The sequence below is a fragment of the Eucyclogobius newberryi genome, unplaced genomic scaffold (genome assembly GCF_026437365.1).
Source record: "Eucyclogobius newberryi isolate DKJ021-1_F unplaced genomic scaffold, fEucNew1.0.hap1 SCAF_4, whole genome shotgun sequence".
Taxonomy (NCBI): domain Eukaryota; kingdom Metazoa; phylum Chordata; class Actinopteri; order Gobiiformes; family Gobiidae; genus Eucyclogobius; species Eucyclogobius newberryi.
Window position 1 is genome coordinate 6,008,628 of NW_027316056.1, and position 25,000 is coordinate 6,033,627.

A 25,000-nucleotide genomic window follows, 5' to 3' on the forward strand; every position below is an offset into this window, starting at 1 on the left:
TACAGCCTCTTAGCGTGGTTTCTCTATTGAATTCACCTTTATTTGTTTTGCACAGAGAGCTCACTTTCAGCCCGGGGTGACCGGACTAAACCAGCCCTCATCTGTTTAAAATAAGAACTGCACATCACAGCAGTCAGATAAATGTGACTTTTGTGTTCACGCTAAAGTCACTTTGCAAACAATGAAATGGGTCGTATTAAAAAATAAAACAGAGTGGGGCTGTTCACACTGTCCCAGGTCACATTTGGGCAAAAAAATCACCTCCAACCTGCAGTTTGAACATAGCTTTAACATTAGATTCACAAATTCAAATAAATGTGCAGCCTAAAATGACAGCAAATGTAAAGAATGTGTTCTCAGACCTTTTAAAAGGTGGTTTGTTTGGAAAAGAACAGATATGTATTAACTGTGTTGTTGTGTGCAGTGTGTAATGCAGATTATCCGTGTGAGGGCATGAGTCGCCACGCCACCTTCGAGAACTTCGGCATGGCTTTTCTCACTCTGTTCCAAGTGTCTACCGGAGACAACTGGAACGGCATCATGAAGGTACGACTTTAGGCTCATTATGTTCTTTACCTGTTCTACGACGCAGGCTGAATAGATCCTGGATGAGCTTCTCTTCACTGGACTGACACAGACATCTCTGGATTACAGAAACAGGGTCACAACTCGCTCAAGATTAGCTCCAGACCGACCAATCAGAGCAATGGAGAAGGAAGACCTGCATACTTCAAACATCAGTGTGTGTGACCAACAGCCACAAGAGTTACATCACAGAGAAAGTTCATTTACATTTCTTTCATCCAGGGCCGGCCCCAGCACATTTGGTGCCCTAGGCGAGCTACTCCCCTGGCGCAGTTTAACATTTAGACCTATTGATTGTCTCACATAAGTTGGTCTCTCCAGACAGTGGTAGATGATAATTTTAAATATCACTTCAGGTGGTTAAATGTTGGACCAGGTTTGCCTTGGGGTCCCTGCCCCAATGGTCCCTTTCTCTGCTCCACCCCTGCATCAGCTGTAGATCTACTGCATGAGCCTTCAGTTTGACTGGACTGTGCAGAGGAAACGCTACAGGAGCACAAACTCCTGTAGCGTTTCAGTGACACAAAGCACCATAAACGCACTTTTTTTCCTGCTCTCTCTGTCAGGTCTTCTCCCTCAAGCACAGCTCCAGCAGCTCAGGGGCCAAAGCAACGGAAGAGTGGCCTGAACCATTTTGAGAGAGGGGGGAAGGGCCCCATACGCTGTATTGAATGGCCCATTTTGCTAACCTTACCAGCAAGAGGAATTCTTGTGATTTTTCTGAGTTCACAGACTCTTGAGAAATCATCTTGTTAGGCTCCTGCTGATCTGTTTGCAGTCCGCAACCAGTGGTGAACGGGCCAATCACATGGCATTTAGGGCCACAGGTGGGACTAGAACCAATCACAGAGCAGCATTGTGGTTTGGGCAGAAGTCAAAACAACTTGAACTAAAACAATATGGCGGCGCTGACGGCCGTACTTTATCCCATTTGAGGAGGAACATGGACACAATGGCACTTTGTACTTTTGTGGATGAGAAAGAGAACTGTGCTTTTCTGAACTCTGGATTGAACACAATTTAGATTGTTCTGCTTCTTCTGCTCTTGTGACGCTTCGACCAATCAGCATTAAGTATTTTTTAATGTCCTGAAAGCTTTCAGCGAGAGACTTCCCAGATGGATTCATGTGAAGGACTCAGAGTGAGACACAGATCAGTCTGACAAGAGCCAGGTTTGCCATTTGCAGAAAAGTGTTCTGATCTTTCTGAGTCCTTTTCAGCCCTGGGCGTTCACACTGCAGCATCAAAGCGTCCAGTTTTCATTCAAAGTCTATGTGGATCATGTGTTTTTGCAGTGCATTTTGAGCGTCTGAGCGGCGTACCTCCACATTTCATTATCCATTAAGAAGGACCAAAACAAACCCTGCACTGCTAAAATATCATCCAGAGGCAGCTCTTTGGGCAAATGATGTTATTCACTAAACTCTGCAGTATGAATCTGCATCTACACAAGAGGCTTTATCAGCACAGAAGAAATACAAGTTCAGGACCTCAGAGTGCCGTGCATCTCCATCTTGAAGCCTCTAATCACTCGTTTGAAGACGGTGAGGTGAAGGTTTTAAGCAGGAGAAAAGATGGTTAGAAAGAGGAGTTAAGGAAGCTATTTTTGTTAAAAAAGAAAGACCTTCTTTAAACAGAAATGGAGGGCTAAGATTCAACCTTCCTGTAGTCTACAATGGTATACTGAACCCCTGGAGAGGCAGAGGACCAGGACCAGGACATTTAGATGCTAATCAGGTATTCAGGGTGGTTGAGCCAGGGCCTCACAAAGACAAAGAGGATTCTAATAGTCCATTAAGATTCTGAATAGGCTCGGTAGATACAAGGGGGAGTTTCTGTTCAAACAAACAACTCTTTCTACTTCAGGAAGGCTCCTCCCAATGGGCGGGTCTTACCACAGAACAGTATTAATATCGGAGTTCTCGATCTAAATTCTTTTATTGACAATGACTCTTGGATGAGAGTCAAAACGTCTATTTTTTCTAACTGAGTCCAGATGATACAACTGAAGCTTTTTCTACTCTGCAGTATTTGGTGGATCCAGACCGAGCCAATCACCTCTGCTGTTTCATTTTATACAGCAAACAAACAAACGCCACTCTCTCAACCGGTTCTGCCATCAGCAAAAGAGCAACCACACCGGGAAACACAACTCCTCCTCCACGGCACGGACACTTCGACCTGCGTCCAAAGCGTCTGCCTTCAAACGTACAGCGGTCCAGATTTGTGCACCGTGGTCTGAAAGCACCATAAGATTCAGGGCCTGTTGCCATAGAGATTGCCCCAATAGAAAGTGAACCAGATTTTGTTTACCTCCCTGACCCTCTAACCCAGTGGTACAAAGGCTTTACAGATGGACGGCAGACGAATGAGGAGGTGTATTTTGTATTTATCTATTTTACAGTTACATAAAGCTTGAGGGCAAAGATGCAAGGGCATATTATACTGTGAAAGGGAATCTCTGAAGTCCTTAAGTGAGTGATGGATGATGTTTAGAATGCTTGATGATAAACAGGAAATTGTGCTGTGATTGGCTGAAAGAAAAATAGAAAATACACTTGTGCCACAGCTTCATTTGAACTAAAAGGGAAAAGTGCATAGGAAAAAAGGCCTGCAATGAATTAGTGGATTTTGAACTTGGCAAACAATGTGTTTGTATTATTATTATTATTATTATTATTATTATTAGGCCCGAGCGCCACAAGCTGGCGAGAGGCCTATTAGTCTCGTAAGGCCGTGCGAAGCACGGCTACGAAATCGAGCGCGAAGCGCTCGCCCACTTCCAAACACTCACTAACGCACTCCTCCACTCATGCACGCCCCGTGCATACTAATTAGTTGTAGGAAAATGGAACATTACCGTTGTAAACGGGCGAAGCCCTTGCAAAAGTTCGCACTAAACGAGCACTTTACATTGGGATGACGACCGCGAAGCGGTCGTCATCCCCATATAAAGCACTCATTTGCGCTAAGTAGCTCACGAATACGTTCCCCATCTCTTGCATGTTCCGTGCATATAAGCATGTAATGCAAAAATTGAACATTATTACTGTATAGAGGGCCAAAAACACAAAGTGGGCGGAGCCCACTCAAAATTATCGAAAGTACCCGTCAGTGACCAGGGACCCACACCATGAGGTAGGAAAGCGCGAGCGCTTTCCGAAAATGTATAGTTTATGATATTTGAAAAATGGGAAACATTGTTTTCGCATCGGAATATTTATGATACATATTAGGTACACTTAAATGACTAAAAAGTAGGTTTGGTGGGTTCAAGGCCCTTCATTGTCGCTTGCAGGTGTAACTGGCTCTTGGGGTCAGCTGTGAGCTGTTGTCCTGGTGTTTACCAGAGGAATATCTGACCCATGTCCCTCGCACATAACACATACGTGATGGGTGGTGGCCTGAACGGCCGATGGCACAGATTAGCAGCCCCCAGCAGGGCGGAGGTCCTATTGCTTCCGTTGCAACTGTCTGACCAAACATGCGGGCACAGCCCGCATGTTTGGTACCCTGTCGCCCCTGGCAAGTACAGTGAACTAACCCATGCCGAAGGCATGGATCATGCATACTTACTCCTGCTATGACAGAAATAGTCAAGAATGAGTGAATGGGCTACGCCCATTCACTCATTGTTGACAACAGCAGCGCGAAGCGCTGCATTCCTCCAAAAACCCTCCTGGCATCGTCCCGTATGCAAAAATCCATGCCGCAGGCTTGGGCCATGCTTGTATCTGCTCAAATCAATGGAAGTCTATAGGGAGAGGGCGGGGCATCCCGACGGAATAGGGAGTGACGAGCGCGTAAGCGCTCGTAATGATGATTCCACCCCATGGCGGCATGGGGAAGGCTTAGAGCTTTCAAACGATGTATAATTTGTTGTTATAGTGGAAACGGCTATATTATTTTTGCTAAAAATATTATTATTTTTATTTTTATTATTTTTCTTGTTCTTCTTCAGCGCTTTGAGCTCTAATTTGACCCCCTGAACATGCTCAAAAACTCACGTAGCGATGACAGAAACATCCCATGTTATCCTTATGGGAAAATCGCAAAATCGCTCAAATCACCACATTTTTACACTTCACACTTTAACAAACTCCTCCTAGGGCGATTGCCCGATCAAGCTCATTTTCATCTACACAAGCGGGGCATCAAAAGTTATCCATATTTTGATTCTAAGTGTTACGGTCTCTTTGCGGCGGAGCAGCACATTTGACTGACACTTGTGTTCATTTGCACTGGATTGGCCATGTCCAATAACAAGGGCGCCTTCTTTCTGTCATAATTGTTATGGCGTTGCCGTAGAGATGACCGAAACCTCCCATATTATTTCAATGGGGAAATCGCCAGAACATGTTTACACTTTAGACTTTCACAAACTCCTCCCCCTCAGGGCGTTAGCCCTATTAACCTGAAATTTGGTGAGACTCATCTTCAGGGGTGGACCATCAAGTTATTCACATTTTTATTCAAAGAGTCACGGTGTCTGTGCGGCAAAGCCGCACATTGTGCCAAGAATATAAAAATAAAATTGCTTTTTGATGGTAAAACAAAGGGGAGAAGATGTGACAGCGTCACAGATTCAGCAGTAGGCGTAATAAAAGGACAATTGGGGCGCGTTAGCGCCCCCTCCTCTTGCGGTGTGGCGGCGGCGTGGCGAGGGCCGATCATTGCCGCTTGCGGCTATATTTTTTCTTGCTCTTCTGCTTTTTGAGCTCTAATTTGACCCCCTGAACATGCTCAAAAACTCATCAAACTTTGCCCAAAATTCAGAATCGGCGAAAAATTTGATTTTTTCTGGGCCATTTTTTTTATGTTAAAAAATGGCGCAACAGCGCCACCGACAAAAGTCAAAATACATTGCGCCTATGGGAGACGCCCCGAGGTCAACTTTGTCATAGAGCTACGAAATTCGGGACACGCATTCCTCTCTTGAGGACAAAAAAATATATTATTGTGGCCACGCCCCCAGACTTACCCTATGCCCGCCATCTTCCTTTGAAAATGAAAACAAGCTGAGTTAGCCATTTTGTTCACGTCAAACTTTGACGAACTCCTCCTAGTGCGTTTTGCCCACCGACTTCAAAATCGGCGTACGTCCTCTGGACAAGTGGGGCATCTAAAGTTATCCAAATTTTTGGTATACCTTTTACGGTCTGTGTGCGGCGCAGCCGCAAAGTTGGACCACTTATTTTGGGATATTGCTAATCTAAAAATTGCTCCCATTTGATCATCGTCGTAGCGATGACAGAAACCTCCCATGTTATCCCTATGGGAAAACGGCAAAATCTCTCAAATATCCAATTGGATAAAGTTATCCAATTTTTTGAGATACCTTTTACGGTCTGTGTGCGGCGCAGCCGCAAAGTTGGACAACTTATTTTGGAATATTGCAGGTCTAAAAATTGCTCCCATTTGATCAAAACCAGTCCGATTAGGACCAAATTTGAATCAGTTGTTAAACTTTCTAGTTTGGACCAGTTTAGGCAGACAAAATTGAAATGGCCGTGATAGCGCCCCCTACAGAGTGACCTTTAAATTAACATTGAAGGTCAAAAATTAGTTTTACCAAAATGTTCTAAACTTTACCCAAGATTCTATTTTGGCGTCCCGATCAAAAAAGCCAATCAGACAAATGCCTTATTTTTTACGGCGTAGTCGTAGCGATGACAGAAACCTCCCATGTTATCCCTATGGGAAAACCGCAAAATCTCTCAAATATCCACATTTTTATGTTTCACACTTTAACGAACTCCTCCTAGTGCGTTTTGCCCACGAACCTCAAAATTGGTGTACGTCCTCTAGACAAGTGGGGCATCTAAAGTTATCCAAATTTTAAGGATAACTTTTACGGTCTCTGTGCGACGGAGCCGCAAACGTATCCCAGAATTCTGACTATTTGGCTTTCAGAGTGGCCTATAAACAATAGAGTTTTTCCAAATGACATGATATTTTGAACAAAATTCTAATTTGCCATCCTGATCATAAAAGTATGAGAGCCAAAGTCATATTTTGTACGGCGTAACCGTAGCGTTGACAGAAACATCCCATGTTATCCTTATGGGAAAATTGCAGAATCGCTCAAATCACCACATTTTTACGCTTCACACTTTAACAAACTCCTCCTAGGGCGATTGTCCGATCAAACTCATATTTGGGGAAAATCATCTACACAAGCGGGGCATCAAAAGGTATCCATATTTTGATTCTAAGTGCTACGGTCTCTGTGTGGCGGACCCGCAAATATATGTCAGAAATGGGAAAACAGTGAAATCTCTAAAATGACCACATTTTTACGCTTCACACTTTAACAAACTCCTCCTAGGGCGATTGCCCGATCAAGCTCATATTTGGGGAAAATCATCTACACAAACGGGGCATCAAAAGTTAGTCATATTTTGATTTTAAGTGGTACGGTCTCTGTGCCGTGGAGCTGCAAATATACTGTCACAAATGGGAAAACGCCAAATCTTTGAAATGTTCAAATTTATGCTTCACACTTTAACAAACTCCTCCGTGGGCAATAGCTCGATCAAGCTTTACTTTGGGAATATGATCTACACAAGCGGGGCATCAAAAGTTATCCATATTTATATTCTAAGTGCAACGGTCTCTGTGCGGCGGAGCAGCAAATTTGACTGACACTTGTGTTCATTTCCACTGGATTGGCCATGTCCAATGTGTCGCCGTCTGTCAAGTTCTTTTTTAATTCAACACACAATAAGGGCGCCATCTTTATCAAGTCGAAAGCGCAGAGTCGGAAGGCCGGCGGCCCGCGAGGGCCGTTGGATGCCGCTTGCGGCTTTATTATTCTTTCTTCTTTCTTCTTCTCGGGACCAACCCCCCTATTTTTCACCCAGTGAACATTGACGAAAAGTCACAAAAATGTTCACACTTCTAAAAATCGTGCCTCTCTACATTCTGGCTATTTCCCTTTTCTAAAACAAAAAAAATTGGCGCGTCAGCGCCCCCAAATGTACCAAAAATGCATTGAGAGATGGGAAATGACCCAAAATAAATCTGATCGTAGAATCATGAAATTTGGCGCAGAGGTAGATGGTGACAAGAGAAGTAAAAAATATTATTACGGCAACGCCGTCCGCCCAACCAAATGTCGGCCATATTGCTTCAAAAATGGCTAAACATGACTTCGGAGTTTTTCCAAACGTCGTACTTTTACAAACTCCTCCCAGGGCGTTGGCCCTAAAAAGCTGAAATTTGGTGAAAATGCTACTGAGGAGTGGGACATCAAAATTTATCCAAATTACATTGATACCTCTCACGGTCTCTGTGCGGGGAAGCCGCAAACTGTAGCTAGAATTTCAGAAATCTCCCATATTTAAAATTTCTGCCGTTTGCGCAGATAAAGTCCGAATTGCGTCAAATTAGAATCAGTTGTTAAACTCTTTGCCCTAAACCTACTTGAAGTGAAATAAATTCATTTGGCGCCACAGCGCCCCCTACAGATTTTATATGGAGGTTAAATGTTTAGTTTTGCGAAATTATATGAAATTTGACACACAACTCAATTTTGGCATCCCCATCAAAAAAGTCAATGAGACCCATGTCATAATTGTTATGGCGTTGCCGTAACGATGACCGAAACCTTTCATGTTATTCCAATGGGGAAATCTTCAGAACATGTTTACACTTTATACTTTCACAAACTCCTCCCAGGGTGTTAGACATATTAACCTGAAATTTTGTGAGACTCATCTTCAGGACCATCAAAAGTTATCCACATTTTCATTCAAAGAGTCACGGTGTCTGTGCGGCAAAGCTGCACATTTTGCCAAGAATTCAAAATAAAATAGCTTTTTGATGGTAAAACAAAGGGGAGAAGATGTGACAGCGTCACAGATTCAGCAGAAGGCGTAATAAAAGGACAATTGGGGCGCGTTAGCGCCCCCTCCTCTTGCGGGGTGGCGGCGGTGTGGCGGCGGCGTGGCGAGGGCCGATCATTGCCGCTTGCGGCTATATTTGTTATTGTTATTATTATGTGCTTCAGACTTTTGAACCAGGCAGATACGGCAAATGCAAACTGATGAGCATGTGTGTGAGTCTGTTTACTGTCCTGATGATGATGACCAATTACTACATGAGTCATCATTCCAATAATTAATTAGTCATGATTAGCTGGATTACTCTTGCTTTGTGGCTAATTGGCTGAAATGCTGAGCAGTTTTTAAATGTTTTCATTTACATGTTCAACTTTTAACGTGATATTGTATTATCACGTTAAATCATCACGTTTAGACCAACTACAAAGAGCGACTTGGGGGATCAAGGACTGTTAGAATGAGTAATAATGTCTTCACATTCTAGAATTTGATGATGTCATAATCTCAGATGTTTTTGACAGAAACGTTGAACCATATCCTTATTAGTTTGGGATTTGCTCCACTGTATAATAATGTCATAATAATCTTGTCTTAAAGTCCTTTAACTGACGACAATCACGTTTTTGGAGTCGAATGACAGCACCACTTTCTGCAGCTATTATGAGAAAAAAATATTTCACTTTTGTTTATTTCTACTGACAGTGAACTGTGTTCCTTTGTATTCATGCCCAGTAATGACAGAGATATGAACCATAAACCAGGTCAACAAATCTACAATATGATGCTGCTCCAGCTGCATAAAGCTTTATCTAGTTATCTAGAATAATATATAACAATAATATATAAGAATATCTAGCTGATTCTGAAATAATACGTTTTTATATCAATAGACTTTTACACCAAATGTTGCAGAAAATGTTCCAGAGGAAATACTTGAAATGGGCTGTGTCATCACCATGACAACAGAGAGGAGTAAAAGGCCAATTCATAGAAACTATGAATAAACAAGAAACTTAGGTTTGTCCTTTCACTTAAAGCTACAAGAAGACATTTCATATACAACCATAATCATATGGCTGATAGTGTATTTTTTAAGTATTACTTTCACAAAAATGTTATATATTTACGATTAACCACGCCCTTTTTGGGCCAATCACCAATCACAGCACAACTGTCTGACAGCCCTGCAAGAACAAAGTTCTGCTCGTCTGATGCAACAAGAACAAGGTTCTTACAGCTCCAGGTAGTTCTGCGAGAAGAAAGAACTGCAGAACTGACAGAATTTGATTGACTAAAATCAACACTGACATTGAAACTCAATTTCCTGCTTCTCTAACTTCTTCCTATCCTCTTGTCTCCTCTCCTCCCTCTGTCTGCTCCAGGACACCCTGAGAGAGTGCCCGCCCGACCACCCCAGCTCAGACACCGACTGCCACGCGGGTCTGCAGTTCATCTCTCCTCTCTACTTCGTCTCGTTCGTGCTCACGGCCCAGTTTGTGCTCATAAACGTGGTGGTGGCTGTTCTCATGAAACACCTGGATGACTCCAACAAAGAGGCGCAGGAGGACGCCGAGATGGACGCCGAGATCGAGCTGGAGCTGGCGCAGGGCGGGCTGTGTTGCATGATGGGAAACATCGGAGCGATCGCTGGGGCTACAGCGGCGGCAGGAGGGGCCGCAGCGGGGGGAGCGGCCGGAGCTGTGGCTGTAGCGGCGACTGTGGGGCCACCAGGGGGAGCTGTGATGATGAGGGACGGAGGAGCAGGACATGAAGCAATCTCACATCATCACCATCGCTGTCGGCTGTACTCACCTGCTCAGGTAGGTCACAGCTGTGAACACTGTGTACATCTCATTTGCATTCTATGATACACAAAATATGTGTTGACAAAGAGACAAATGAGGAAAAGCTTCAGCCAGATCTGTCAGTTTTCTTCAAAGCGGCTGTGACACTTCAGCAAAGTGAGAAGCAAATAAATAACGGAAACTCAAGAACTGGAAAAGAAGTTAGAGAGGAAAGAATCATAGATTCTCACATTTGTTCAATTAAAGGGGCTCTCATCAAGCTCAGAGTTTAATACCATATTATGGAACATTCCAGGCAAAGCAATAACATCTCCATGAGACAAGCAGGTTGCGGACCCTCACCAGAGGGTTACATTGTGGCTGAGCCTGGTCTGCAGAAAACTATTGCAGTGAGTTTAAGTTGCTGTTTGAATTGAATCATGTGAATGTGGGATGTTCTGTGATATAACAGCTCACATGTCCCTCGGCCCCTGCTCTGATGGAACCGCTCAGAATGAGCAGGAGATGTGATTGTATCTGATCAGATGAGCCAAGATTGTCACCAAACTTATGAAAATTCATCCAGACAAAGCTGTGGCCTGGTGGTGAGTTCAAATGTTTGGGGAAAATGACACTCGGTCCCCCAGAACATATAGTGCACCTTTAAAGAAGACATCTTATGCTTTTCCAGATACTTAATATTGAACATTATTTGACCTTCTGTTCATTGTAAACCACGATATTATTCTAAGCTGCTTAATAATAGAAAGGTAAAGTGTCTGGTCCGGAGGGACGGTCTGCTGTGATTGGTCATTCAAAGTGATGAAGTTAAGGGTCATGGGTAAGGGTTAGGTCAGGGTTTAGGTTAGGTAAATACAAGTACGCAGCAGAGGCTTATAAAAAAGAAATGTAATACCTATTATTTGGGGGCCCTAAGCAGAAATGCTCAGTGGTGCCCCCAATCCTCTAAAGGTGACTATTTCTAAAGTATTTATTTCAAAGATATACAACATTTCATATACAGTATATTGCATATGTGTGTTTCCTGGTGCATTCTAAATGTAATATTATTAGCAACTCGTTACTCATTACTTATCATGAGGCAGTCCCTAAATGTCCCTGCTCCGCCCCTGCTCCAGCTCTTCTGCAGAACAGATCCAGGCTCTAGAAAACACTACAGGCTGCAAACTATTCACGCTTTCTGCTGCATTTATGTAAAACATGATTTAGACATTTGTAAGTTTAAAGGCGTAATGGACGATTTTTTGCCGATTTGAGAACTGAAGTGGAAGTGTGCATGGGCACTCCCCCGTGCAGACCTGCACGAGAGCATCGCGGCTAGAAGTGCGTTTGTTTATTAGCGCGACGGATCGCATCCCATCTCTCGTCTCCCGTAGATTTCCGTCTCTTATGAGCTCGAACTGTCTTTCTCCGTCTTCATTTTGTCCCGTACACTGAGGGAACTATATTATGATAGATCCATGCACTTAGACTTGCGTAAACGTGCTGCTCTCATGGGGACGAGCCGCACGAGGCTGCAGGTGAGCGGTAGGTGAGTTTTATGATTGACACGTGGCAGGACTAATCAACAGTCCACGCCACAAGGAAATAAGACTCAGATTTGGGCCAAAAAATCGTCCATTACACCTTTAACTACTTTAACTACTACGACACGCTCGCGGTGTCAGCAGTTTGCCTGGGTTAACTTCACCTGCTCACAGTGGCGGCTGGTGGGGCAAAATATAGGGGGGGCAATTTGACATTACCGTGTTTTTTTTTTTTTTTTTAAATGTCCAAAATTGAATATTTAACATTGACTGCATGGATACATATTTTAAATATACATTTACAAGTGAATTAATTCAGTAAACACACTTTATTTCCACTTTTGTTAATGATAATACAATGAATTAGAGCAGGGGTGTCAAACTCATTTGGGCCGCGGGCCGAATTTCGGCGCTCAGGCTGTGTCGCGGGCCGAACATAACGTAAAACATAAAACTATTAAAAATATAAGAAATAAATAGCTTTATATAGCCTATGCTGTTTTGAAGCAATTACTGGATCGGTAAAAAAAAATTACGAAACGTTTGTTTTGTAATTTATGTATTTAGAAAAACAAGTGTAATTTCACCAATACTGTGCTTCAGTGTATGTGCATTACAACCTCAGAGTTGATCTACAGTTCTACACAGAGATAAACATTTGATTTTAACAAAATAAACTTCTCAAGATCTAAAAAAACGTTTAAATGTACTAACTAACATTTCCACGTCTGTGTAGTTATCTGTACACCTGAACTGACAAACCACTAAACTTCTGCTCAAAAGTGCTTGAAGTGCACTTCTCCCTCGGCAGCTCACACAGCAGTGCAGCAGAGCCCCGTGGGGGAGGGGCAGCTCACACAGCAGTGCAGCAGAGCCCCGTGGGGGAGGGGCAGCTCACACAGCAGTGCAGCAGAGCCCCGTGGGGGAGGGGCATCTCACACAGCAGTGCAGCAGAGCCCCGTGGGGGAGGGGCAGCTCACACAGCAGTGCAGCAGAGCCCCGTGGGGGAGGGGCAGCTCACACAGCAGTGCAGCAGAGCCCCGTGGGGGAGGGGCAGCTCACACAGCAGTGCACAGGGGGCCCGTGGGGGAGGGGCAGCTCACACAGCAGTGCACAGGGGCCCCGTGGGGGAGGGGCAGCTCACACAGCAGTGAACAGAGCCCCGTGGGGGAGGGGCGGCCACCGGCGGCATTGTGGGATGCGTAGTTTTAGCGATAAAAACGGTTACGGATGTAACTACGGTTCTATGAATCGATTAAAACATGTATTTATTTATTTATTTATTTTAAATATAAATTTTGAAATGTTCGGCGGGCCAGATTAAAAGGTCTGGCGGGCCAGAGTTTGACACCTATGAATTAGAGGCAGATGCCATTTGTGAGAAAATACATTTGACATCAAATTACATTTTACACTTTATAAAATATCAGACTGAAAAGAGCAAAACAAACATGTCAGTGATACTGTCACATGTAGTGCATAGTAACAATTACTACATGAAGAGGAAATAAAAACACAAACAATTGTTGGTGTTTCATAAAACGGCTTCTAAGTGGCATTATTTACCCTGAACTACATGTGTAACATTTGACATTTGTATATTTAATCATGACAGACATTATGGCTGTATGGAAAGTTGTCATTTATAGCATTCTTTCCTAGGTTTTCTAATAACCAAAACATATTTTAATAAGTTAAGCGATACTTAGTGCTTAGCGTTAGCCTTATCCAGGTAATAAACTAAAAAAAACACTTCTCTTTAGTGTTGTCATGGTAACGGAGCACGGAGTTTGACAGATCACACGTCTCGGCTCTTGATACGAAATCAGCCGCTTTCACTTCAACACGACAAAAGCCGGCAAACAGATGAGCAGCTCATTCTGAGTCGTTTTGGACGTACCTTTTGTAACAGACGTGATGCAGTTTAAAGACGTAAACGCGGAAAACACTTTCGCGTACGGCGCGCGCACATGCCTCTGTCTCTAGCGTAAAAAGCGTAGCTCCATGGCGTACCTTCTACGTTCAAATGGGCGCTCCAGAAAGCGCCCCTCAGTCGCTATTTTCCTATGGCAAAAGCCAAAGTCTCTTCTGATTGTGATTTGATAATCACAATCCCCATTGCTTTTCTATGGGGTTCTGGGGCGCTTTTCAAACCGCCCCACGGCTACGTAGAAAAGTGACGCAGGCTGCGCCAGGCAGGAGACCACGCGGCGCGCAGACAAAGATTATATCTATATTTATAGATATATGTATATGTATATATATTATTGTTTTACACATTTTACACTAATGAGAATATACAATATTTCTGAATAAATTATATTGTTTTTAAACACACAAAAAATGTACGTAGTTGGCCGATTGACAGGGGGGGCGGCGCCCTTAATGGACCAGCCGCTGCTGCCAGCTCAAGACATGGCACGTCAGAGAGAGAGAGAAAGAGAGAGCGGCGATACTAGAGTCCTAGAATAAGTATTGAAATGATAAAGAACTAGACAAGGTTGGCCTACTGTAGGCTCCATGTTTATTTGCAATTAGAACAGTGCAGCTGCTGCACAATAAGCCTAATTCATTCAGTCCAAAGTGCCTGGTCAGGCTGGTGCCCCTGGTCAGGCTGGTGCCCCTGGTCAGGCTGGTGCCCTGGTCAGGCTGGTGCCCCTGGTCAGGCTGGTGCCCCTGGTCAGGCTGGTGCCCCTGGTCAGGCTGGTGCCCCTGGTCAGGCTGGTGCCCTGGTCAGGCTGGTGCACCTGGTCAGGCTGGTGCACCTGGTCAGGCTGGTGGCCCTGGTCAGGCTGGTGGCCCTGGTCAGGCTGTTGCCCCTGGTCAGGCTGGTGCCCCTGGTCAGGCTGGTGCACCTGGTCAGGCTGGTGCACCTGGTCAGGCTGGTGCCCCTGGTCAGACTGGTGCACCTGGTCAGGCTGGTGCCCCTGGTCAGGCTGGTGCACCTGGTCAGGCTGGTGCCCCTGGTCAGACTGGTGCACCTGGTCAGGCTGGTGCACCTGGTCAGGCTGGTGCCCCTGGTCAGGCTGGTGCCCCTGGTCAGGTTGGTGCACCTGGTCAGGCTGGTGCCCCTGGTCAGGTTGGTGCACCTGGTCAGGCTGGTGCCCCTGGTCAGGTTGGTGCACCTGGTCAGGCTGGTGCACCTGGTCAGGCTGGTGCCCCTGGTCAGGCTGGTGCACCTGGTCAGACTGGTGCCCCTGGTCAGGCTGGTGCACCTGGTCAGGCTGGTGCCCCTGGTCAGGCTGGTGCCCCTCGGAGCACCCGAGGCCCTACCCATGCGTTATGTGCCTACTAGAAACAGCTCCATCAACTTACTTTTCAAAACTGCAGAAGTGATAAGCCCCGCCTCTTCATACTCCATAATCCCTAAATTGCAGGACAAAACAGGATTAACTCAAACATAGGGATCAATCAGAATACAACTTTGAGTAAACGAATGATGAGGAAAGTGAACTGTGCATAATTATGTCTCCTATAGCTGCCGATTCTCAGGCAAAGCTTTGTTCTTCTGTCATGTGTCTCCAATTGGTGTCGCAATAACAATCAGTTTAATTACAACATGCTAATTTCATAAAGTATAAAGCATATGGATAATGTCGGCGTCTTCTTTGCGGGGAGAATAGAATAATGTGTATATTTCAGGGTCTTGACTTGTGTAAGAGCGTCCTCACAGTCTGTACATTCATCATATGCACAGAGATATCAGAAGGGCTAAAAATACACCAACGCACCGCTCCCAATCACACGCTCGGCGAATAATGGCAAATCAGAGTATTTTTAGAAAGGCTTTACTCGGGCCAAAGGAAGGAAACCAACAAATGATGGCAAAACAATGCGAGGGATTCAGAGACGAGGGAAGAGAGAAGAAGAACAATGTGTAGACTTTTTACACAATGAAATGTACTTTGTAATAAGTTATTCAGGTGGTAATTTAGACGTCACTTTTTTTGTGGCGACTTACTTTTGTCTCCAGTGGTGGAAAGTTACAAAGTGCTTAATTAGACATTTTAGGTATCTGTAAAGAGTCATTTTCTCAGTGGATACTTTTCACTTTACCACATTTGAGAGCAGGACCTTGTACTTTGAACTGCACTACATGTTTGAACTGGACAACAAAGTCAACCTGCTGAAATGGCTGAAGGCTTTATATTCTTAACACATTTATGGCGACATCTTACCAGAGCTCGAATTGTCGGCTTTGAGCAAAGAATTTTAGGTTGTATAAATCTAATAGTTTAATAGTTCTTTAAATCTGTGTAAATTACTTTTACTTTTTACTCTTTACTTTACAGCGGGGCTGTAGGGGGTGAGTGTGCGCATGTGCACTTTTTAAAAAAGGACAAAAGCTCGCTTGAGTTCTCAAATTAGCAAAAAATCTTCTTCTTGCTTTAAGATATGTAACGTTAGCTGTATAAAGTAAAAATAGTACAATGTGTTCCAAAACAAATGCTAACGTTTAGCTTTGTAAAACTCTAACAGAACTAAACTTTCTGGTTTGTTCTGTGATTTTGTGACTGGTCATGTCAAAATCCTAACTTTCCGAGATAAAAAGCACATGAAAACAAACAAGTTGGAACCTCGACTTCTCATTTTGGAATCCAGAGTTCCAGAGCAGCTCATGAACGCAGCACAAGGCAAAGCAATAACATCTCCATGGAGACAAGCAGGTGGCAGATGCTGGAAAAGATGCATCAAGTTAACAATATTCATTGTACAGTGAACAGTAGGTTTACTACAGCATGTAAATGTACACATATACACCAGCAGAGGGCGCAAGGACCACTGCTGTTTAGTGCAGTGGGAGTGAGGATATAGAAGCTAAAAGTAGCGAGTATAGTTGTCATAAGTATATGATATCGGAATCTAATCGATACTTACGCCAACATTGACAATAGATACTCAAAAACATCACATAAACAGGACAAATGTTTTAAAATAATCTTGAGCTTTTTCAGAACTAGTACAAGACCATGGCAATATACATGAAGTTATGGTGATTGGTGTTGAAATGTGTAAAAAGCATTTTTCTTATCATTATCAAATGTACATTTTAGTAGTGTCATAACACGAGTAATGGGACTGTTTTAGTGCAGAAATAACTAGAAAGTGAGTATACATTACCACATTCAACCATGTGAATGAAACAAAATATTTGACATCATAGTATCAGCTCGAAGTCAGTCAACAGAATGTTTCTTTAATCATTATTGTGCTTTTTGAAGTGTCTCTTCTGACGTTCAGCGTGGGCGGCCATTTTGTAGTCTTTTCTTCTCCCGTCACTGTCAAAGTGATCCTGAGTATTTATAACACGGCGCATCAGCACGCGCCTCTGATGCTGCCGAGAAGACCATTGTCCTCGGGCTAATGTTATACCACACTCACCAACTTTAACGCTCCTCTGAGCGGTTACTGTCTTGCCTTTGATGATAATATTTGCCATCATCAATATCACAATTCTGAAGTCAATGGTATAAACGGAAGTCAGTTTTTACAAATACATGTCCGGATGATCTGGAGGCCATTTGAGGGTTTACATGGGGGATGCGGGTTTACCCCTGTGACACACACACGGGCTGAAGCGCTGTGATTCGCCACCATGCACAGCTCTCATTGGCTTATCTGCCGCATGTTCCGCCCCCGTTTGTTTGCCTTTTGTGTGTGTGCGTGCAGCGGTGTGCGTAACCTTTCAAAAAATAAAAGTAACCAGGTTAATAAAATGTTTATCTGCACTAAATAAGTGCAGTAAAGGCTCATTTTTTCCTCCATGTTTGTTTTCTGGTGCTTTTTTTCTTCCAGGTTGGTAATTCCTCTACCTGACCTTGAGTCCCCTCTGGTGGTCATGTACCAGAACACAGCATTAACAAAAAAAACAAAAAGTAACTACACTTTGAAAGTACAAATATGGAGCATAAATGAGGCTTTCGGCTACAACACTTGAGTCAAAAACGATGGTCTATGAGTATGATCGCTGCAGCAGACGTTCTACATCCCATAAGCAGTTAGCCTGTCTTTATTTCACCACTTATTCAAAGAGTTACAAGCACAAAGAGCTGATGATCTAATACGCCTCTAGATTTAATATCCCAAATTACCACAGATTGCCACGCCGTATTTTTCTCCACATTTCTGTTGATTTATTTTAGAATAAACATAAAGTATGAGGCCACATGTCCTGACTAAAGTTTCAGGCTTTAGATCTTCTGTCTGTCGGTTCACACAGTGCAGTGTCCAGTGCAGCTCACAGATAGGGGGCGCTGGAGAACAGGGGTTAGAGCACAGAGAGGCAGCAGAGGCTCCACTGACAAACATTGTGAACATCAGGTTAAACACGACAACTGTGACACAAGTGTTCTTAGAATCAACTATTTAACCATTTAAATTGTGATCGTCATAATGTATGATTAAAGGTGCACGATGTAACTTTTGTGTGGACGGTGGAGGCTGGAAAGAATAGTGTACTACATATCTGCCCCATAATACAGTCACGCTTTATTGTTATTATGGCATTGGAAAATAATTGTTCCCCAAATAATTGTTGCCCATATAATACAACATCAGTCGTAGTTAGAAGGATTTAACAAAAATGCATCCTCTTCTCACAGCTTTAAACATGTTCTTCCTTCTTTTCCCGAGCTCCTTTGTCCAATTAGGAAACCACATCTTTTATATTCTCTTTGTATGAGGAGGCTTTACAACTAAAAGGGCAGTTTTGCTATGTCTGCTTTTTCCAAAGACACTGAAACCCCACAAACTTTAAATGGTGGTCATTATAATACCGCACTTCTTTAAGGCTTATGTTCGATTGGTTTGCAAAGATTTTATATTCATTATACTTCCAGGATAACATTATCGCCTTGTCACCAACAGAAATGATCAGGAAAAACATTTATGGATTTTCCTTTTGGACGTTTATGATAAAAAATAAAAAATACCACTTGAAAACTGTCTCCTGCTCTGGGCTTGTTTATTAACTTGTTAAACAATACATTTTTTGTGTGATAAATTATGTATTATTATGTAAATTGTCAATAGAAAGAATATGGTTCAATAAAAACAGATATAAAAGTGAACAGAAGCTTGGTGGTCTCAGAGCGGCTCGGGGCCATCACTCTCCCGGGGCATTTACAGGACAGGGGACGCTGGGACATTGCCAAGTCCCTATGAACATTGTTTATTCTGTCCTCATTGTCGCCCTTGGAAACAACCACTGTTGTCATTTTGGGCGTTACAATAATAAACTGAATTGAATTAAATTACCTAAAGCCCAGCGCGTACAGCCCCGGGGGAAGTGTGTGTGCACATCCACACGCCTCTTTTTGTTGTCATCAGAGTCAGAAAAGGTTTATTGCCATTGTCATTGAACACAGTTCACAAACATAGGAAAATGTTCGACGTTAGGTGCAAACGTAGAACAATGAATAATAAAATAATAATAATAGCAACGTCTATAGAGTCAAATATGGCATGCATAAATTAAGAATTGAATACAATAATACAATAAGGTAAAAATAGACTCACAGAGTGTATGTACACAGATATTTACACAAACATTTACAGAGGGTCGGAAATAGTGCAAAAAGTGAACAGTGCAGTGATTGATTAAGTTGTGGTTAAAGTGACAGTGTTTATGAAGTGTTCATGAGTCCGACAGCAGAGGGAAAGAAACTGTTCTTGTGGCGGGAGGTTCTGGTCCGGATGGACCGTATCCTCCTGCCTGAGGGGCGTGGCCTCCTGTCTGAGGGGAGTGGCCTCCTGTCTGAGGGGAGTGGCCTCCTGTCTGAGGGGAGTGGCCTCCTGCCTGAGGGGAGTGGCCTCATGCCTGAGGGGAGTGGCCTCATGCCTGAGGGGAGTGGCCTCCTGCCTGAGGGGAGTGGCCTCCTGCCTGAGGGGAGTGGCCTCCTGCCTGAGGGGAGTGGCCTCCTGCCTGAGGGGAGTGGCCTCCTGCCTGAGGGGAGTGGCTCAAATAGTCCGTGTTCAGGGTGAGAAGGGTCGGCTGTGATCCGACCTGCTCGTCCCAGAGCCCTGGAGACGTACAGGTCCTGCAGCCGATCGCCTTCTCAGCAGAGGGCACAATGCACTGTAGTCTCTGTTTGTCCCTGGCTGTGGCTCCAGCGACACCACACGGTGATGGAGGAGGTGATGGAGGAGGTGATGGAGGAGGTGACGGAGGAGGTGAGGATGGACTCAATGATGGTCGTGTAGAACTGATGAAACATGATATAACCCTAACCCTCCTGCACGTTGGAGCTCGGTGGAATATAAACAGGGGCCTGACTGAGGCGATGAATGATGAAAAGACATTCCAGAGCAGGAGAGCAGTGTTTGGGGATCACAGTCACATATGAAGACCAGGCATTGTTCATGTAAAAACAGACTCCTCCGCTTTGTGTTTTCCCCGGAGCGATCCTTTTGTCAGTCGGCGTGGAGCAGCAGGAAGCCCTCCAGCTCCACGGCACAGTCCGGGACCGACTCGCTGAGCCACGTCTCTATAAAGCACAAAAAAGGAGATGAAGAAAAGTCTCTGTTTTGTCTCATCAGCAGCAACAGTTCATCCGTTTTATTGGAAAGTGAGTTCATGTTGGAAAATAAAACCCCAGGTAAAGGCACGAGAGCCCCTGCTCGCTTTCCTTGTCTTCCTCGTCTCACTCTTTTGGCCATAAAAGGACTAATTCTGCAGCAGATGCTAAAAAAAACTGGCACTAGATCTGTAGGAGTTGTAGTTCTAATAGTTGTTGTAAGACACGCTGACACACCATTTACACACAAAAACAGACAAAGTGCACCGAGCGAAAACAGAATACAAAGCTTAATACAAAAACAAAATACAAAACGGGAACACGATTTTAAATAAACGAACGAGGCAACAGGATAATAACGATTTGTAGAAACGAATGAATAGTTGTAATAATAGTAATAATGGTATTCATTTTCTATGGGAGCATTACCAAGGGTGTGCTCTCGGTGCGTCTATAAAGCTGTGTGAATAACCTTTGCTTTTCTAATTGGTGGTGCGGTCAAAGTCAACAGCTAATCGCGACGCTATAGAGACATATGTGACCAGAGAAGCAGCTCCAGTTATGACCTGATTCACTTCTCATAATAATTGGATGGTCCGTGTTCAGCTCGGCACATATAGTTTCAAACACGTAAGACCTAAGTATATAGGAACTCTGCTGCGAGTCCCCAATTAGAGGCAAAAACTGCTCTTAGTTTGTAAAGTTATACGAAATCATTTGTTTCTATAGTAGTAAGTACAGCTGCACAAAAAACAAATCCTCAAACATGTGTAAAGGAAACAAAAACACAACTCCAGGTAAGACCTATGTTTTAACTCATTTATGATAAAAGCTCTGAAAAGTTTGAAGAGCACATTTCCTGCTTTATTTAGAATGTTTTAGAACTTAAAATGATTCCTCTACTGAAATAACACATTACTTTATATATTAGGATTGGTGTTAGTGCTCCATCTACTGGCAGCTGAGGGAAATAAACAAAAGCTAGCTTGCCAGTGATTCGTGTCTGATGATTTATGGCCTTAAACGTTCAAAGGGAGAAGACATCGTAAACAGGCGTGAATGAAGCTAAATACAACTCTAGGTATGTTTTTTTTATGAGGGAACAATGTTAAAATCATGTTAATAATAATATGTGTAAGTAAGAAGTAAACGTAACCTTGTATTTGTATAGCGCTTAGAGCAGGCACAGCAAAATGATAGAAACATTAACAAATAAGAGCAAGTCAACCGAATGCATTTTAAAAGATCATCATCATCCAAACAGAGACAGAAGCAAGGCGTTCCAGAGCTTTGGGGCCACAGCCAGAAAGGACAGATCCTCCTGAGTTTTGAATGTTGTTTTTGGGACCACAAGCAGGTTCTGACTGGAGGTCCGGAGGGTCTGTCAAGAGGAGTAAAGAGTCAAAAGGTCTTCCTATAACACAGCATTTTAAATGATCATAGAAAAGGTTTTAAATGTATTCATCTGTTAAACCTCGACAACTGAAGGTGATGAATGTCATTAATGTGCGTGTGAGCAGCAGCGGGCAGCGTGCGGAGTCAAAGCGGTCAGGAGCTTGACAGGCTTCACAGGTTCATGTTCAGACCATCTCTGTCTGCTGTCGATCCCTCAGCTCTGTCCGAATGTACGAGCAGAAACTGACAACACAAACTCTACAGCGAAACAACACATACGGCTCATGTTTTTGAGGGAGATGTCCAGATCTGACTGTGGGCTGGACTTTTCACACTCGATTCCCAACTTGAAGAAGAGCTTTCGATCACAATAATGATAATGTTTTACAATACAATTATGTCCACTCTTGAAGCCTGGAGCAAAACACACAAAAACGATTACAAATAAATGAAAAAAAATACAAATCTATCAGTTCCTGCCAACAAACATCTCTCGGGGCGTTCAGCGGCACACCAGAACAATCAGCTTTTCACACAATCACAGCTTTTCATTTTTTTCAACATTTTCAAAAATAATTTATCAAAACACACAACAAAGAACATAGAACATGATCAGACAGCAATACACGAGACAAAAAGAACATAAGTAGCACGGGACATTAACAGAAACAAAATCAAGGCACTGAACATTGAACAACTTTGGTCCAAAATCTTTAACATTTGTCCATTTCCAGATTGAGTCCATTTTTTTTCCATTTTCTGTATGTGCATTATTATGTCTGTCCAGTCCTCGGTTGTAGGTGCAGTTTGTGCCATCCATTTTTTTCTGATAGATCATAATGAGGGCAGGCTCAACAAACGATTGATGATGACACATCAGAACATACTGTAGACATACTCTTCTAACCTTTAAGATCTAATACCAATCAAACGTATTTATGACACCAATGTGACTCCTACAAAATGATCTTATTACCACTTTTCCTTCTTTATTGATTACGCAGTAGGTTATAACTAGCCGGAAATGAATCACATAAGTAAGAAATTGTTCTCAAATCGGCCAAAAATGTGTCACGATTAATTGCAATTAAAAACATACCTTTAGTACTCGCAGTTAATTGCAGTTCATCACATTATTCTACTAATTATAATGCACCAAACAGCCAATTTGGACGTATTCCATACTTTAAAATGAATTCAATACTTTTCCCAGCAATAGTTTGTTATATCTTGTTTCTGAATACAATTTCCTTTGCTCTTAACAAAACCATCCTGACCTGACCCGTCGTTACATTGCCATTAAATATGAGCTTTTTTCCATCACTGAGACACATTTCTTGCTTGTGTAACCACCCACATAAACACAGAGAATACTTTTACACACGTAACGAGTCCTTTTTAAAGCTCCGCTGCCCTGAAGACCTGAGCCTCAACGTGAGAGAACAAAGAGGGATGAGAAGGATCAACAGGAACATCTCGGAGACACCCACACTTATTCAAAACAGGTTATTTTAGGTTGCGCGCGTGTAGTTCTGTGGATGGAAAAGTGCTTTATGTGTCAGCCAATTTAAATAATAAGGTCAAACATATACAAGTCGTGCTGCTGTAAACAAAGGACCCGCTTTTTGTCATCTAAAATGTCCTGATACGTACTTCCGAATTAAAATAAAAACAATAGAGCGTTCCTATTTGGCCAAACAGCAGATGGGGTCAAAGTCAAGTCAACTGTAACCTTTTTCCTGCTTATTTTATTATAATGTATCATATTTTGTATTAATTTGACTTATAACTGGGCATGTCACGATATCATATTTAGACTTAGCGACATATTTCCACAGAAAATATCACGATGAGCAATAATATTGAAACCGCTGACTCAACAAAGCCTTTTCTCAATGTACAATATCATTTAAATCACGAGCTGCGACAGATCAATGGCAGAATGAAACTCTTTAGTCGCTGAAGTGACTTATTCAACCTTCTGTAGCTCAAATCTTATCGTACAAAGACAAAACATGTCCCATTATTGCAAAAGTTCATATCGTAATTATTGTGACAAGTCGTTCCTCATAGTTTGATATCTGTCATTTTCTTTTGTCCAGAGATGGTCAGACATGGATTTTTTGTTTTTTTAGCTGATGCTGATATTTATTTTGCCTTTGTGGCCAATTGTTGATTATTTGCTGTTAGAAGGATCTGAGATAAAGACTTACTTTAGTCCTGGTTTTGTTTTTATACCTGATGTACTCTTGATTTAGTCCTGGTTTGATCTTGGATTGATCCTACACTTTAGTCCTGCTTTAGACCTGCTTTAATCCTGCTTTAATCCTGCTTTAGTCCTGCTTTAATCCTGCTTTAATCCTGCTTTAGTCCTGCTTTAATCCTGCTTTAGTCCTGCTTTAATCCTGCTTTAGTCCTGCTTTAATCCTGCTTTAATCCTGCTTTAGTCCTGCTTTAGTCCTGCTTTAGTGCAGGTTTAGTTCTGTTTTAGACATGTTTTAGTCCTGCTTTAATCCAGGTTTAGTCCTGCTTTAATCCAGGTTAGTCCTGCTTAGTCCAGCTTTAGTCCTGCTTCAGTCCAGGTTTAGTCCTGCTTTAGACCAGCTTTAGTCCTGCTTTAGTCCAGCTTTAGTCCTGCTTAGTCCAGGTTTAGTCCTGCTTAGTCCAGGTTTAGTCCTGCTTTAGACCAGGTTTAGTCCTGCTTTAGACCAGGTTTAGTCCTGCTTTAGACCAGGTTTAGTCCTGCTTTAGACCAGGTTTAGTCCTGCTTAGTCCAGGTTTAGTCCTGCTTAGTCCAGGTTTAGTCCTGCTTTAGACCAGGTTTAGTCCTGCTTTAGACCAGGTTTAGTCCTGCTTTAGACCAGGTTTAGTCCTGCTTTAGACCAGCTTTAGTCCTGCTTTAGACCAGGTTTAGTCCTGCTTCAGTCCAGGTTTAGTCCTGCTTTAGACCAGCTTTAGTCCTGCTTTAGACCTGCTTTAATCCTGCTTTAATCCTGCTTTAGTCCTGCTTTAATCCTGCTTTAATCCTGCTTTAGTCCTGCTTTAATCCTGCTTTAGTCCTGCTTTAATCCTGCTTTAGTCCTGCTTTAATCCTGCTTTAATCCTGCTTTAATCCTGCTTTAGTCCTGCTTTAATCCTGCTTTAGTCCTGCTTTAATCCTGCTTTAGTCCTGCTTTAATCCTGCTTTAATCCTGCTTTAGTCCTGCTTTAGTCCTGCTTTAGTGCAGGTTTAGTTCTGTTTTAGACATGTTTTAGTCCTGCTTTAATCCAGGTTTAGTCCTGCTTTAATCCAGGTTAGTCCTGCTTAGTCCATCTTTAGTCCTGCTTCA

The 25,000-nt window shown here is 43.0% G+C and overlaps 1 protein-coding gene across 1 annotated transcript in view; it reads left to right on the forward strand.

Moving 5' to 3' along the window:
• Positions 1–25,000, forward strand: part of LOC140377342 (voltage-dependent T-type calcium channel subunit alpha-1I-like) — a 302,547-nt gene that overhangs the window by 261,801 nt on the left and 15,746 nt on the right. The window contains exons 31-32 of the mRNA XM_072462718.1: positions 425–546; positions 9,812–10,249. Of these exons, the coding sequence (XP_072318819.1) occupies positions 425–546; positions 9,812–10,249 (560 nt within the window). The remainder of the gene's footprint in view (positions 1–424; positions 547–9,811; positions 10,250–25,000) is intronic.